The sequence below is a fragment of the Petaurus breviceps genome, unplaced genomic scaffold (assembly GCF_028583685.1).
Source record: "Petaurus breviceps papuanus isolate PSGF00001 unplaced genomic scaffold, PetGlider_PUasm1.0 90294, whole genome shotgun sequence".
Lineage (NCBI taxonomy): Eukaryota > Metazoa > Chordata > Mammalia > Diprotodontia > Petauridae > Petaurus > Petaurus breviceps.
This window is the reverse complement of record NW_027187208.1, coordinates 145,499-162,548: the sequence shown is the minus strand read 5'-3', so window position 1 is coordinate 162,548 and position 17,050 is coordinate 145,499. Positions and strand designations below refer to the sequence as shown.

Sequence of the window (17,050 nt, the reverse complement as noted above, 5' to 3'; positions counted from 1 at the left end):
GATATTGTTGATAGAGGGCTTGAGCACTATCCTGAGAAATGATAGAATTTGACAAATGGAAGAGGCTACCAGAGCCCCTTGAGTTTAGTCCAAGTATGAATCCATCAACAATAACACCACAGGATGTGAAATCATCACAAGCAGGCAGATTGACCTTGTATCTTTGGTATAATTTTCTGTTTCAGACTAATGATCTCCTCAAGATTCCTCTCCCCTGAGAGGTTAGAAAAGGTAAACATGATTAACAACAACAATAATGACAATAATATTAGCACGTAACATTATACAGCATTTTAAGTTTCTCATAGCAATTTACAAATATTGCCTCCTGTGATCTTCAAAAGAAGCCTGGGCAGTAGGTATTATTATTATCCCCATTTTATATATGAGGGTACTGAGGCAGAATGAGGTTAAGTGAATTGCCCAAGCTTACATAGCCACTAAGTATCTGAGACAGAATTTGTACTCAGGTCTTGATTGCAATGGCCAGAACTCTTCCTGCTACATCCCCTAACTGTACTGTAACAGGATTTTGTTGTGCTAGAATCTTTATAGTTTCCTGGAGAGCCAAGAAGTACGCGTGGACTTGAGGATCATTGACAGTTAGAACAAAGTGGCTACAAGTCAGAAAGCAGGCCACTAGGAAGGCAGAGATGTGGACCAGACAGAAAGTTGATTTCCTCTTTAACATACGCAATGTTGAAATAGCATTCAGTACAAGATACAAATATCCTGACTGACAGTTGTATGGTTAAAAAGACTATGGTCTCAGAGGAGCTACTAAGTGTGACATTTTTGTCATGAATATACTGCACTCTCTGGTGGTGTCTGCACAAGCCAAACATCCTATATCAGCTGGTTACCCACATGATTCCTGCACATAAAAAATCAGGAAGGGAGATTATAAATACATGTAGTGCACCATTAAATAAAGGATAAATTTTAGCAAAAAAAATAAATGTAATAATTTCCATCAGTGATATTTTTACTTCCTTTTGGGCCATTGAATTATAAAAGAATAAACCAATTTGTGAACAGATAAAAAATCCAACACAAGAAACAGAATAGTACAATGCACTTTAGGGATCTGACTTTGAGTTTTGCTCAATCCTTCTAGGACTTAAAAGTGATGGCTTGGAAGCCTCTTGGGAGGAAGGTAGTCAAGAGAAAAAGTCTCCAGGCCACTTGGGTGAATGTAAGAGACAAGTTTACATCCCACATCAGCCAGGAAATTGTTGAGCCCCAAAGTAGCCACTGTGTGAGGAATCCCTTTGAAAAGAAGCACTAAGTTAGTGACAAAGGCCAAATGAAAGAGAAGCAAGTGCCTGGGCTTCAGCCTGGGTCCATTGAAGAAAATGATGCAAACAAAAACAGGATTTAACAAATAGTCACACTGTACTATTCCCATTTCTAACTTTTGGAAGAGACCAGAGTGTGTTCACAGGTCTTATATTTCTGGTGTTTAATCACTAATCAGATAAAGGGTTTGACCTATTTGAAAAGCACATCACACATAACCCCTTAACCACTGTCATGTTCTATTGAGGGCAGCACATTAAAAGGTTTTAAAATCAAAGCTCCTTCTGCATTACCCAAAGAGTATCTGCACTCTCCTTTAAATGGCTCTCCTCCTCTGGATTCAGGTTTACCTTTACCACATCTGAAATGCCATTCTGCCCTAAGATACATGGGACACTAAGGAAGCATCCTCACTAAGGCCATATAGTCCCTAAATCATGGTGGAAATTCGATACTCTCCTAAAATTCTTCATAATTCTTTCTTCCAGATCTGCCAGACAAGCTAGTGACCCAGGAAGTGTAGCCCTTCAGCTTGATCACCTCATAAGCACTTTTAGCCACCTGTTTATGAACATCTTTCCAATTCTATAAATCAGCATCAGTTCCTATTTGAAGATGAAGGTTCTTCAGAGACACACCAGCAAGATTCACACCACTCCATGCAGGAACACTGGAGTCTCTTTGTTCCCCAAGGACCCATCCATGAAAACTTGAATAATGGACACCAAGTCTCTCCCCCATTAGGTGACAGAAACAGACTGCAACCACTTCCAATAACATGGTTTTTAGGAAAGTCACTTAGCTTCCAGGTCAAAATATCCACTGGATTGTAAACAATCAGCAACTTGCAATTAGGCTGTATTTAACAATATTGGGAATGATGAATTTTTTTTTTTATCTTCTCTGAGGTTTTTATTTTACAGCAAAGCTAGTGCCAGTTAAAACATATCAGCACCCTGTGGTAGAAAAGACCTCTCAATGGCAAACTCTCAGCAGCAATTATTTACCTTACCACCACTGGGAACTAGCTATGTTAGCAAAGCTAGTTGTTTATACTTGATGTTCATTTCTTTTAACTCATGATATAATATTTTGTTAACCAAAGATTTGTAAAGGTTGTTGTTTCAGTAGTGTCTGACTCTTCATGGTCCTGTCTGGTGTGTTTTTGGCAAAAATATTGGAGTGGTATGTCATTTCCTTCTCCAGCTCATTTTCCAGATGAGGAAACTGAGGCAAACAGCCCAGGGTCACAGAGCTAGTGTCTGAGGCTGGATTTGAAGTCAGGTTTTCCTGACTCCAGGCCCAGGACTCTATTCACTGTGCTACCCAGCTGCCTTTTAAAAGGTTATACAACAATAATGATAAAAAAAATAATTATCATGTATCTGAAAATATTTTCTTAGGTTTGGAAGAAATATGTTGGAATGTACTTTAAAGCGCTAATGTTAAATTGTTTCAGTGTCGTGCACTGGCTAGAGTCCTTGCAGACCTTGGAGTTAGGAAGATAAGTTCAAATATGGCCTCTGATTCTCAATATTTGGTGACCCTGGATACTTCCCTTTACTTGGAAATATTTTAAGTAGCTCACTAGTACTTATCTCTTCCTTGTCAACCACCTTGTTATCCCTGAGAAACTGAGACCTTGGGGTCTTTCTGTCCTGATCCTTGGTTGGTGATTACTTTTCCTAGACCAATATTTCAATAAAGCCATAATTAACTTAAAATTCTCTAGCCACCTTTTCTTCCCCATTCTTTGGCATCCCTTCGCTTCTCTTCTTTTTCCTTACTCTCCACACCCTGCTTTCTTTTTTTTAAAAATTTATTTATTTACTTTTAGTTTTCAACATTCATTTCCACAAGATTTTGAGTTGAAAACTCTCTCCCCCTCTTTCCCCCACCCCAACCCCAAGATAGGGGGCCTACTGACTGCCCCTTTGCCTAACCTGTTCTGTCTTATATCCTCCTCCTGCTCCTCTAACTTTCTAGTAGTGCCAGATGGATTTCTATACCCCAGTGCCTGTATATCTTATTTCCCAGTTGCATGCAAAAAACATTTTTTTTTAACATTTGTTTTTTTTTTTATTACATTTCAATAAATGTGTAATTTTATTTAATCAGTTTTCATTCTAGATCCTTGAGGGATAGAGCATCACTCGGATCCTGTGTCCAATGGCCTTGGCAGGAAGATTGCTCCTGACCTTGGCTCAAACCATTCCACTATTACCATGGGCCCGAGTAACTTTCCCCCAGATAACTCTTGTTCTGTTTGGTTTCCCACCAGGAGTTACTGTGTTGTTTTTGGCTTTGTATACATAAGCACATCTCTTTCCCAAATAGAATTCAGTTTCATCACGTGCATAGACGCCTTCAATTTTCAGAAGAGCTGTATGTTCCCTCTGGTTTCGTAGGCCTCTCTTGTAGCCAGCAAAAATGGCCTTGGACTACAGTCTTCCAGACATTTTGCTGTTCTAGAAGCCCTGTTTCCAGCAGGCCTCCACAGCCCCAAGATGGAGGAAAAAAGCTTAACATTTGTTTTTAAAACTTTGATTTCCAGATTCTTTCCCTTCTTCCCTCCTCACCCATCCCCAATGGGAAAACAAGAAATTCAATATAGGATATAAATGTGTATTTACAAAAAACACTTCCATAGTAGTTATATTGTAAAAGACTAACTATATTTCACTCCATTCTGCACCGCCCCTCACATTATTCTATTTTCTCCTTTGACCCTGTCCCTTTTCAAATGTGTTTGCTTCCAACTACCCTCTCCCCTAATATTCTCTCCCTTCTGTCTTCTTCCCTTTTATCCCCTTTCCCCTTACTTTCCTGTAGGGTAAGATACCCAATGGAGTGTGTATGTTATTCCCTCCTTAAGATAAATTCAATGAGAGTAAAGTTGACCTCTTTTATAAGAGATAATTTACCCTCTTCTATCTCTCCCATTTCTCCTCTCCCAATATATTCCTCACTCACCTCTTAATTTTATTTTTAAGATATCATCCCCTCATATTCTGTGCCCTCTGTCTATATATAATGTACACAAATATACATACACTCACATATATATTTAAAAACACATACACCTTCTTATATATACATATATATGTATATATAAATATATATTCCCTTCAACTAATCCCCATACTGAGAAAAGTCTCATGAGCTACAATTATCATTTTTCCAAGTAGGAATGTAAATAGTTCAACTTTAATAGTTTTTATGATTTCCTTTTCTCATTTACCTTCTCATGTTTCTCTTGCTTCTTATATTTGAAAGTCAAATTTTCTGTTCAGCTCTGGCATTTTCATCAAGAATTTTTAAAAGTCCTCCATTTCATTGAATATCCATATTTTCTCCTGAAGTATTCTACTCAGTTTTGCTGGGTAGGTGATTTCTTGGTTTTAATCTTAGCTCCTTTGGCCTCTAGAATATCATATTCAATCCCTTATTGCAGAAGTTGCTAGATCTTGTGTTATCTTGACTGTGTTTCCACAATACTCAAATTGTTTCTTCCTGACTGCTTGTAACATTTTCTCCTTTACCTGAAAACTCTGGAATTTAGCTATGATATTCCTAGGAGTTTTCTTTTTGGGATCTTTTTCAGGACGTAATTGATTTCAGGAATGGGTTCAGGAGACAAATTCTTTCAATGCCTTTTCTGTCGTCTGGGTCTAGAATATAAGGGCAATTTTCCTTGAGAATTTCTTGAAGGATGATTTCTAGGCTCTTTGTTTTTGATCATGGCTTTCAGGTAGTCCAATAATTTTTAGATTATCTCTCCTGGATCTATTTTCCAGGTCAGTGGTTTTTCTAATGAGATATTTCACATTGCCTTCTATTTTTTCATTTGTTTGGATCTGTTTTTACAGTATCTTGATTTCTCATAATGTCATTAGCTTCCATTTGCTCCAGTCTAATTTTGAAGAAATTATTCTCCTCAGTGAGTTTTTGAAATTCCTTTTCTATCTGGCCAGTTTGTTTTTTCTAAGGCATTCTTCTCCTCATTGGATTTTTGTGCCTCTTTTGCATTTGAGTTAGTCTATTTTTTTAAGGTGCCATTTTCTTCAGTATTTTTAGGGGGAGGGCTTTCCTTCATCAGGCTATTGACTCACTTTTCATGGTTTTATTGCATCATGCTCATTTCTCTTCCCAATTTTTCCTCCACTTCTCTTACTTGATTTTCAAAATCCTTCTTGCGATCCTCCACGGCCTGTGAACAGTTCATATTTTTCTGGGAGGCTTTTGATGCAGGAGTTCTGACTTTGTTGTCTTTTTCTGGTTCCATGTTTTGATGCTCTTTGTCCTAAAAAAAGAGATTCCAAGGTCTGATTGTGCTTCCTCTGTTTTCTCATCTTGCCAGTCAATTACTTGACTTTTGGGCTTTTTGCCATGGTAGAACTCTGCTTTCAGAGTGGAGAGAGCTATGTCCCAAATTTCTGGGATTTTTGTAGCTTATGTCAGGGCTGTTGTCAGAGCTATGAGGAAGGTGCCCTCTCTACAGCCACCACAAGCTCTGGCACAGGCAAGTTCCTCACCCCCGGAACTGTACCCAACACTAAGACCCAGATCTAAGCAGATCAAAGCAAGAGTAGTTACCCTCTGAATGGTCCCTTTGTCCCACTATGATCTGCAGGCAGTCACTGTGTCACCACCATTTCTGTTGCCCTGACTCCAGAGCCTGGACAGTTCTTCTCTCAAACAGTTCCAACAGAGTTCCCTAATGACCTTTTACTTTCTCTTTGGTGTTTATGGATTGAGAAGTCTGGAAACCACCACAGTTGGAGGTGATTCACTCTTTGAATTTTGCTCCAATGAGTCTGGGCTAGCGCAGCTCACATGGGACTGCACTCGACTCCTAGCTCAGTGCAATAGACCCTTTATGTAAGCCTGCCAGGCTGCCTTCAGTGGGAGATTTGTTTCTCTCTGTCAGTTTCTGCATTCTGTAGCTCTTAAATTTGTTTAGAGTAATTTTTTTTGCAGTATTTGAGGTCATTGGAATAGGAGTTCAAGCAAGTTCCTGCTTTTAATCCCCCATTGGGCATGATGAATTTAAAGATATTCACATTATGTTGGACCAAATAAAGAGGTTTTCTCCCTCCCAGCCATAACAATGACCGGTTTTGAGTTTGCAGTTACACTGTAATCTTTGCCACAAACAATCATTGGAGTTTCGAGGGAAAGGCTGCCATATTGGAGATTCATCATTTCTTCCTTTAGTTTGTCATCTATTATATCAACTAAGGTAAGTTCATCAGTCAACAACTTTGTTAAGATACTGATGGCATATGCCATGCCAACTGTACCAACCCCAATAGTGATCGTGTCCTGGAGAACCTTTTCTTCCTTTAGGAGATTTAAAATCAGCTGATCCTTACAAGTAGATGCCATTTTGGTGGATATTGAGGTTGCTGGTCAGGCTGTGAAATTTGTGAGTTATACATGAGACTGCTGCTCCCAGACTCCTGCAAAGCTATATTTTCTGTGATAGATTTTTAGCATCTATATTTATAAATATATTTTGCTATTCATAAGATAAAAACAGTTATTATGTTTATAATTTCCATGAGGTTGAATCAATGCTGCATTCCTGGTACAAAAAGAACCTAGTCATAGTATATTGTCTAATATATTGCTGTAACCTAGTTGTTAACTTTTTGCATTTTGTTAAAAAGCTTTTTCTGAATTTACTAAGATAATACTTTCTGTGTGTTTGTTAATGAAATGGTAAATTATGGTAAAAGTTTTCCTAATACTCAACCTGCCCTGCATTGTTGGTATAAATCCCACCTGGTCATAGCTGTATGATTCTTGTGATATATTTTTGTAATCTCCTTGCTAGTGTTTTATTTACTTTTTTTCTATAATATTCCTTAGGGAAAGTCTATAGTTTTCCTTCTCTGCATTTTCTCTTCCTGGTTTATACATCAGCACTGTAATTGTGTCATAAAAAATTTGGTAGGATTCCTTCTTGGCCTATTTTTCCAAATACTTTATATATTATTGGAATTATATAGTAGTGGAATTAAGTCCCAAGATCCTTGTGCTGTGGGTGCAAGGCCTTGTTGCTAACCTATGCTAGGGGGTCACTGATGGCCTGTGTCATCAATGGGGAGGTATATGGTGTTGCTGCTGGGATATCTTGGGGTTTGCAGCCTGCCTACTGGCTTGCTAGGATGTTACTGACTGCTGGGGTGCACAGATGCCCAACTGCTCTGGATTCTACTTTCCTTTTACCTGAGTTAGAATTTTCCTACTGACTTTTTAAGTTGTCCTGTAGTGGCAAATTCTTTAACCCCCTTTTAAAAATAGGTTTTCCACTTGCAGAATTCATCTTGATGCATTATTTTATACTTGTTTTGAGGTAAATTGGGAGAGCTCAGGTGAGTTCTTGCCTAACTCTGGCATCTTAGTTCAGTTCTCTTCCCAGTTCACACTTTTAGACATCCATTCTTACTCTTGCAACCATGGATCAATTTAGAAGTATTTCTATCAACTAAAATCTCCTTGGGACATTAATTGACATGCATTTCATCCCTATCACCAAAGAATATTGACCAAAAAAGCATTTTACTTGAGTCCATAGGCTTTAGTATGTAAAATATCTAGGGAAAAGAGGCAAGGGAAAGAACTGGCAGAAGAGAAAGGCATGAGTATAAAGGAAACAATTCATGTTAAAGAGAACTAAAGGGGATAATATGTAAAATGTTGGCACTTTACAGTTCCACAGTATGAGAACACAAGGGCCATAAGTCTTACTGTAGAATCTCTACATCTGTAGCAATGATAATTAAACCCAAAATCATGGGACTTTAATTGAAGTTGTAGAGAGTGTATTATACATTTGAAGGTAGATTGAGCAGTGCTGGGGACCAAAGGACTGAGTACTACCCTGATAAATCATAGAATTTCATAGACAGAAGAGACTACTGAGGTCCCTGGGTTTAGTCCAGTTGATGAATCTTTCAATGTTGAAAACACAGAATGTCAATTCTTCAAAAGCAAGCAGTTTGTGTTGAAATGTATAGCATAATTTGGTATTTCATATTAATAATCTCTTCAAGATTTCTCTCCCCTGAGAGAGGAGAGAAGGTGAATATGATCAATGATAATAACAAAAACAACAATAATTATGCCTAATATTTACACAGCAATTTAAGATTCACAAATCATTTTAAAATTAGTTCTTCTGATGTTCAAATGTCCTGAAAAATAGGTATTATTATTATCCCCATTTTACAAAAATGATTCTGAGGCAAACTGAGGTGTAGTGAATTGCCCTGCTTCATATAGGTATGAAGTTTGAATTTTGATCCTGATCTAGACTACAAGGTCCAGAACTCCATCTGCTGCATCACCTAACTGTATTTTTTCAGGATTTTATCAGAGAAGAAGCTTTATTCTCTCCCACAGAACTAAAGAGTACCTGGGGACTTGAGAGTCACTGACAATTAGAACAAAAGAACTATAAGCTGGGAAGCAGGCATTTAGGAAGGCAGAGGCATGAACCAGCCAGGAAGACAGTCTCCCCAAATGAATATTCAATGCTAAAATAGAATTCAAGGAATAAAAAGTTACAAACATGCTGACCAACAGAAGGATAGTTTGGGTGGCTCTTGTCTCAGGGGAGCTACCAGATGTGATTTTATTGCCTCGAATGTATTGCACTCTCTGGTGGTGTCTGTACAAGACAAAAATCATATATCCACTGGTTGCCACCATGATTCCTACACATAAAACATCAAGAAGAGAGAATATTAATGCATGTAGTGCAACACTGACTGAAACACCAGTTGGAGCAGAACAATAAATAAAATTTTGATTCTCAGTGATGTTTTTGATTCTTGTTGGGCCTTTGACAGTTAAAAGAATATTGCAATATATCACCAGATGAAAAGTCCAGCACAAGGAAAAGAACAGAACAATGTACTTTGGAATTTGGGCTTTGATTTCTGCCCACCTGGAACTTCTAGGACTTAAAGTGATGGCTTGGAAACCACTCAGGAAGCAAGTGGTACATAGAGAAAGGCCACGGGCCACTCGGTGAAAGTAGAACACAAGTTTACATCCCACATCATCCAAGAAGTTGTTGAACCCCAAAGCAGCCATTGTCTGGGGGATCCCTTTGGAGAGAAGCACCAAATCATTGACAAAGGCCAAGTGGGAGAGAAGCAAGTCTATGGGCCTCATACTGTGACCAATGAAGAAGGTGATGGCATAAAGGACCAGGAGGAAGGAGTTTCCTAGAGCCCCAAATCCAGTCTGAAACAGGAAAAAGAGCTCCAATGCCATGTCATTAGAAGTCATTTTCTTTTTGTTGCTTTCAGAAACAATAGATTCTTGCTTGTTCAGAATTCTAAAGCGTAGAAGGCATTTTATGAGATGAAGGAGATACTTCATTCCCCAATAAATGTCACCATTTACAACTCATTCTATCTAGAAGAATATGATGAGAATATCTCTTTTAGTGCTGCATGAATGACCATTGACAAGCTAGCTTTGATTAGAAAGTTTCTCATGTCTTTTTTGCCCTTCATTTATAGAAGATTTTTGAAACATTTAGGTTGAGTTCTTCTTTGGTGTAGTAGTTAAATTATATAATCCCTATAAAGTACTATCAGATACCTTAGTACCTAGAAGGAGCTAGTATACAAAAAGCATTGGTGATAGAGAATAATTAATTATAGATGTGATGTTATGAATTCTAACCATCTCATATATTAGGTCTCATAGTTCTATATCTAATAGGGCTCATGGTTTTGTCTTTGAGCATTATGGCAGTCACTTTGTTCGGTAATTTTACATTTTGTTATTTTTTTTTTACAGTTGACAGAAAGAAGAAACTGGCAATTGCATTCTCCTCTCTTTATATCTTCACAAGACAAATTGGTTTTTTTCAGTGTTACTTCTTAAAACACAGCTTGATATATGGTATTGATAGATCTTTATTTGTAATTTGAGGGTTTTTTTTATTACCACTTTTGTAATTCTTGACCTTTTACCCATTCATATTCTTTTTACTACTCTTTCTTTTCTGGTTATAAAACTGTGTCTTTGATAGTATGATTGATATAGCACAAAATGAGTAAGTTAATATAAGTATTATTGCCATTTTTATGACCTTCACTCTTCTTATCCATAATGATTAATATTCCACCATTTATTTGATATGTTTTCATTTCTTCTAAGAATGTTTCATTGTTTGATTCCTGTCATTCCTGAGTGAATATTAAAAAAGGACCTCTTAAATATTTTGGAGTTTTTACTTTGTGGAATTATTTTGAATAAAATTTGTGTTTCTAGTTCTTTCCTCATTCCCCTACTGTCTCTGTTTTTCACTCTGTCAACATTATTCTGTTCCACTCTTAACCTGGAAATTTCCTCAGTTCATGGGACTTTTTCCTGCTCTAACATTGCTACCCTCTGACTGCCCTCAACTTTGTTCTCAGGGCCTCACTTTTAGGAATGGTTAAAGGCTGTCTATCATTTATCCCCAGCCCACTCTGAGTTACAATTCAAATTCTTGAGACATTACAACCATGGTCATACACGGGTACCTCTCCCAATCAATCTTTTCAGGTCCTTGCATATGTTGTCTTCCCCATTGGAATGTAAGTTCCTTTAGTTGAGCAACTTTCTTCCTTTTTGCTTGCCTTGGTGCCCCCAGTACTTAGTATGTAATAAACTCTTAAATATTTGTTATTTAATACATTTCAGGGGTGGCCAGGTAGTACAGTGAGTAAGAGCACTGGCTCCAGTGTCCAGATGACCTGGGGATCAAATCCACGCTCAGATACTTAGCACCACACCCAGAAACAACTGGCCGTGTAACCTTGAGCAAGTTACTTAACCCCAATTTCTTAAAAAAAAAAAAAACATTTCAATCTCAAGTGGTAATATACAGGAATGCTAGTGATTTATGTAAATTATTTATCTCAAATATTAGTATCATTTAAGCAGCTCTATCATGAATTGGTTATACCACAATTGAGGGAAGAGAAACATGCACATATGCATATGCATACAAAAACTTTTTGTGCTTATGAGCCCCTTTCTTACTTCTTTGATCTAGAGGTCAAAAAGTCTCTCTCTCTCTATCTCTCTGTCTCTCTTTATCTCTCTGTCTCTCTTTCTCAAATCTCTGTCTTTCCCTTTCTATATGTGTACACACACAGACACACACATAAAACATATACATAGAGGGTGGAGCCAAGATGGCAGAGTAAAAGCAGGAACTTGTTTGAGCTCATCCCCCAATCACCTCAAAACCCCTGTAAAAATGAAAATAAACAATAAAAACGACAATAAATAAACAAAAAATAATAAAATGACAATAAATAAATACATTTTAGAGGTACAGAACCCATAAAATGCCAGACTGAAAAACATCTCGAGTTGAACACAGCCTGGTAGGATCACATGAAAGGTCTATTTCACTGGCCTGGAAGCAGAGTACAGTCACACATGGGTCAATACTGGCAAAAAACAGGCTGCAGCAGAATTAAGGGAGAAGAATCACTGGCAGCTATGGTGATCTCCAGACTTATCAGTCTACACACACTAAAGACAAAATAAAAGGTCAGTGGGGAAACTCTGCTGGACCTGGGTGAGAGGACAGTGCTGTGTGACCCCATTCCCAGGGTGGTGAAGGTGGTGGTATCAGCAGCAGAAGTAGCAGCAGCAACAGCACCAGTGGTTGCTTCTGGAGCTATAGGTCCACATATGTTGTGGGGATTGATCAGCTGATCAGAGGACAATTGCAGGGATAACTTTGCTGGCACTGAGGCAGGATTCTCTTGCTTTGTTCTTCTTGGATCTGTGTGGCAATCTTGGGTAGTGGTCCTGGGATGAAGAGGAGCCCTGCCATGGCAGAGCTTGTGGCAGCTTTGGGGAGGGAGTCCTCCTCACAGTTTACAGACAGAATAGAGTACTGGTGACCACTCACAGACCAGATAACAGGCCAGGAGAGGAATAAACCCCTCTCCTTTGATCATATCACCGTAGAAGAACTGAAAATTTACAGGTGCCTAGAAGGAGGTCTTGCAACAGTTATGCAAAACCACAGAAATTTAGGACAGAGCACTCTCCACTCTAAAAGCAGAGTTCTGTCTTGGCAAAGAACTCAAAAGTCAAGTAATTGGCTAGAAAAATGAGCAAACAGAGAAAAAAATCAGACTATAAAATCTTTCTTTGGTGACAAAGAAAAACAAACCATACAACCAGAAGAAGGCAACAAAGTCAAAACTGCATCAAAAGCCTCCAAGAAAAATTTGAATTAGCCAGAGGCCATGGAGCATTTCAAAAAGGATTTTGAAGATCAAGTAAGAGAAGTAGAGGAAAAATTGGGAAGAGAAATGAGAGTAATACAAGAAAATCATGAAAAATGAGTCAACAGATTGCTGGAGACCTCAAAAAATACTGAAGAAAATAGCTCCTTAAAAAATAGGCTAACAGCCAAGATGGTGAAATAGAGGCAGGAACTTGGTGTGAGCTCCCCCTCCAACCAACTAAAATACCTGCAAAATATGACTCTAAACAAATTTTAGAACTACAGAACCCACAAAGTCACAGAGAGAAACAAATCTCCCACTGAAGGCAACCTGGCAGGCCAGCAGGAACAGTCTATCACACTGAGCTGGGAGCCAAGCACGATCCCCTGTGAGCTGCTCACCAGCCCTGGGGTGGCTCGGACCAGCAGCATCTTGAGCAGACTTCAGGAGCGTGAATCACCAGAAGCTGTGGCAGTTTCCAGACTTCTCAACCCATAAATGCCAAAGAGAAAGTAAAAGGTCAGTGGGGAACTCTGTTGGAACTGGGTGACAGAAGAGCTTAGTCGGGCACCTGCTCCTGGGGTGAGAGGTGATAGAGTTCTCAGGTCAAGGGGACAATATTTCAAACACTCAGGAAGAAAAAAACTTGAGTATTGTGGAAACATAATCAGGATGACACAAGATTTAGCAACTTCTAAATTAAGGGATCACAGAGCTTGGAATATGATATTCTGGAGATCAAAGGAGCTAGAATTAAATCCAAAAATCACCTATGCAGCAAAACTGAATACAATATTTCATGGGGAAAATGGATATTCAAAGAAACAGAAGACTTTCAAGCATTATTATTTATTCATTCATTCACTCATGTATTTATTTTTGCTTTTTGGAGGTGGGAGGCAGGGCTATTGGAGTTAAGTGACTTGCCCAAGGTCACATGGCTAGTAAGTGTTAAGTGTCTGAGGTCAAATTTGAACTCAGGTCCTCCTGACTCCAGGGCTGGTGCTCTATTCTCTGGGCCATGTAGCCACCCCATTTCAAGCATTCTTGATGAAAAGATCAAAACTGAACAGAAAATTTGATTTTCAAATACAAGAATCAAGGGAAGTATGAAAAGGTAAATAGGAAAGAGAAATCATAAGGAACTTATTAAATTTGAACTCTTTACATTCCTATATGGAAAGACAATATTTGTAACTCATGAGAGTTTTTTCTCAGTAACAGGATAGTTGAAGGGAAAATGTGTGTGTGTGTGTGTGCATATGTATATATGGTTATATGTATGTATGTATGTATGTATAGACAGAAGGTACAGGGTGAGTTGAATATGAAGGGATGATATCTAAAAATAAAATGAAGGGCTGAGAGAGGAATATATTGAGAGAAGGAAAAAGGGAGAGACAGAACAGGGTAAATCATCTCACATAAAAAAGGTAAGAGAAAGCCATTACAATGGAGGGGAACAGCAGGAAAATGAAATGGAATAAGTCAACCTTACTCTCATTAGATTTGGTTTAAGGAGGGAATGTCATGCACACTCAATTGAGTATCTTACCCTACAGGATAATAGGGGGGAAGGGAATAAGAAAAGGAAATGATAGAAGGGTGGGAAGATTGAGGGATGGGATAGTCAGAAGCAAATGCTTTTGCAAAGTGACAGACTCAAAGGATAAAATAGAATAAATGTGGGGTTGGATGAGATGGAGGGAAATATAGTTAGTCTTTCACAATATGGCTACTATGTAAATGTTTTGCATAACTACATATGTATACCCTATATTGACTTGCTTGTCTTCTCAGTGAGGGTGGGTGAGGAGAGAAGAAGGGACGGAATCTTGAACTCAAAGTTTTAGAGAACAAATGTTTTTAAAAAGTTGTTTTTACATGCAACTAGGAAATAAGATGAGATATAGAACTCCATCTTGCCTGACAAGAAAATAAGGGAGGAAGAGGTAAGGGAGAGGGCAATGCAGGAGGAAGAAGAGAGGGTAGAATTGGGGAGGAGTAATCAGTATACGTGCCTTGTGGTGGGGAGTAGGGGAGAAATGGGGAGAAAATTTGGAACTCAAAATTTTGTGAAATGAATTTTCAAAACTAAAAATAAATAAATCCTGGGGCGGGGAGGGGAACCATATACATATATGTATTATGTATAATCATTTGTCCTTTGTTCTCAAAGAAGACCATGACACCAGGAAGGTGTGCCAGAAAATGCAAGTGAATCAGATTTAAGTGAGGGAGGGCTGTGAAATGTCACCAGTCTCACTTTCTCCTCAGGAGTCATCTGTTTCCAATGGTAAGATAAAGATCTGGACAACTGGAGATGGTCTTCATATGTATTATATGTATAAACTAGTACATATATGTGTTAATAGATATAAAATTCATTTGTTATAATAACAAATGTAACAAAAATGTTTATATATAATTATGCAGGGTTATATTAATATAAACATATATATATATATAATCAATTCTCTCTGATACAAAAGAGAACCCCCAAAATAATTGGGCTTCCCATCAATTTGAACATATTTAAGGAAATTGTGGATATGAGAATGTAACAAAAAATCATCTTACTAAAAGAAATAACAAGATAGACAATTTCAGAGAAAACGGGAAAATTGAATGAATTGATTTAGGATTGACTTTAGCAGAACAAGGAGAACAATTTTTAAGTTAGCAATACTATAAAGACAACTTTTAAAGACTTTATGACTCATATCAATGCAAAATCCAAAAAGAATTTTAAAGGACTGAAGATGAAGTTCATTGTTCTCCTTATGACAGAGAAGGAATGGACTCAAAGTTTAAAATAATTTATATTGAGACATAATCAATTTGGGAATTTTTTGTGAGACAATGCATAATTGTCAAAAGAGGTTTTTTTTTCCTATATGTTAATTTTTTTTCCAATGGTTAAGTGGCTCCTAATGCCTATAAAAGCATCCAAGTAAACATACAATCTGTAATTTTCCACTACTAAGCCTGTGTCAGGTAGATAAGGCTCACAGGTTTTGTTTGTTTGTTTGTTTTTTTGGCTCAATATAACTTGACTGACTGCAATGTTCTGAGCTAATCTTCTCTTCTCTTGCCTTAAATAATTACAGTCAGATCCTCCCACCATTTTATAATCCATATAAGGAAACTTTTCTTCAATAAGCTTCACCTATAACTGTATTAATAAATAATGAAGAGAATTTCTCTACCATATCTGAGTCTGATTAGCAATGTCCCTTCCTACATCTGTTACTAATTGGCTGATCTCAACCAAGTCCATTCTTAGGCTAGATAATTTTGCCTCTTGAACTCCAACATTGAGAGAGTTTACTCTTTGACCCATATACCTCCCCCCTTGTCTTGGGTGAGCTTCTCAGATCCTGGGGTGGGGCAGGGAGAATCTTTGTTTATTATGACTTATAATGTGCATGGTTTTTTTTTTTTTGCTTTCTTGCTGTGCCATAGAATAATATAGCTCTTTTTATCGTGTTCCTGAATACTAATTTTCTAGAAATTCCTGAGCTTAGGTTTTTGCTTTAACCTGAGGCATGAGTGAAAATAAAGAATAACAAAATTTTGCAATGGAAAAAAAGTTAAAAAGAGAGAGAAAAGTTGAGAAAGAGAGAAAGAAATGATAGGAAGAAGAAAAAGTAAGGAAAGAAAAAGAGAGAGAAAAGAAAGAAAAAGGAAAGAAAGAAAAAGAAGGCAGGAGGGAAGGGGGAAAAGAATAAATGAAAGAGAACAAAGAACAAAAATAAAAAAGGAATTTAGGAAGAAAGAAAAAAGAAAGGAAGGAAGGAAGAAAAAAGAGAAAGAAAAAGAAGGAAAGGAGGGGAAAGCAATTGGGGGAGGAAAGAAGAAAGAATGAAGGAAGGAAGAAAAAAGGATGGAAAAAGAAAGAACTTAAAAAGGAAAGAAGGGGAAGAAAGAATGAAAGGAAAAAAAGCTGGGAATAATAGAAGAAAATTAAGTAAAGAATTAATAAAAAAGGAAGGAAAGAAGAAAAGAAGGAAACAAAGAAAGAACTTAGGAAGGAAGGAAGCAAAAAAGGAAAAAGAAAAGGAGAAAAGAAAGTAGTTAGCATGAAAAAAGGAATGAATAAAATAATGAAGAAAGTATAAATGAAATGAAAGAAGACTGTAAGGAAGGAAAAGAAAGAAAAAAAGAAAAAAGAAAGAAAGAAAGAATAAGGAAGGAAGAAATAGAAAGAAGAAAAGTATAGAAAAGAAGGAACTTAGGAAGGAAGAAACAAGAAAAGATGGAAGGAAGGAAAAAAGAAAATAGGAAGGAAGGTAGAAATACAGGAGGAAAAGATAGGAAGAAAAAAAGGTAGAAATGTAGAAAGGTAGAATGAAAGAAGGAAAGAAGAAGGAATCAAGGAAAGGAAGAAAGGAAGGATAAAGATGGAAAGGAAAAAACAAGGAACTTCAGAAGGAAGGAACAAAGAAAAAAGAGAGGAAGTGAGGCAGGGAGAAAGGAGGGAA

At 37.5% G+C, this 17,050-nt stretch overlaps 1 protein-coding gene and 2 pseudogenes across 1 annotated transcript; all 3 read right to left on the bottom strand.

Annotated features, from left to right (window-relative positions):
* Positions 1-1,547: 1,547 nt before the first annotated feature.
* On the bottom strand, positions 1,548-6,803 carry LOC138176888 (L-lactate dehydrogenase A chain-like; annotated as a pseudogene).
* LOC138176889 (large ribosomal subunit protein eL33 pseudogene) lies at positions 3,366-3,790 on the bottom strand (annotated as a pseudogene).
* A 1,876-nt stretch (positions 6,804-8,679) lies between the features above and the next one.
* Positions 8,680-9,603, bottom strand: LOC138176887 (vomeronasal type-1 receptor 1-like). Its single transcript, XM_069107823.1, has one exon. It carries the CDS (start codon positions 9,601-9,603, stop codon positions 8,680-8,682), a length of 924 nt encoding a protein of 307 aa, XP_068963924.1.
* Positions 9,604-17,050: the final 7,447 nt, after the last annotated feature.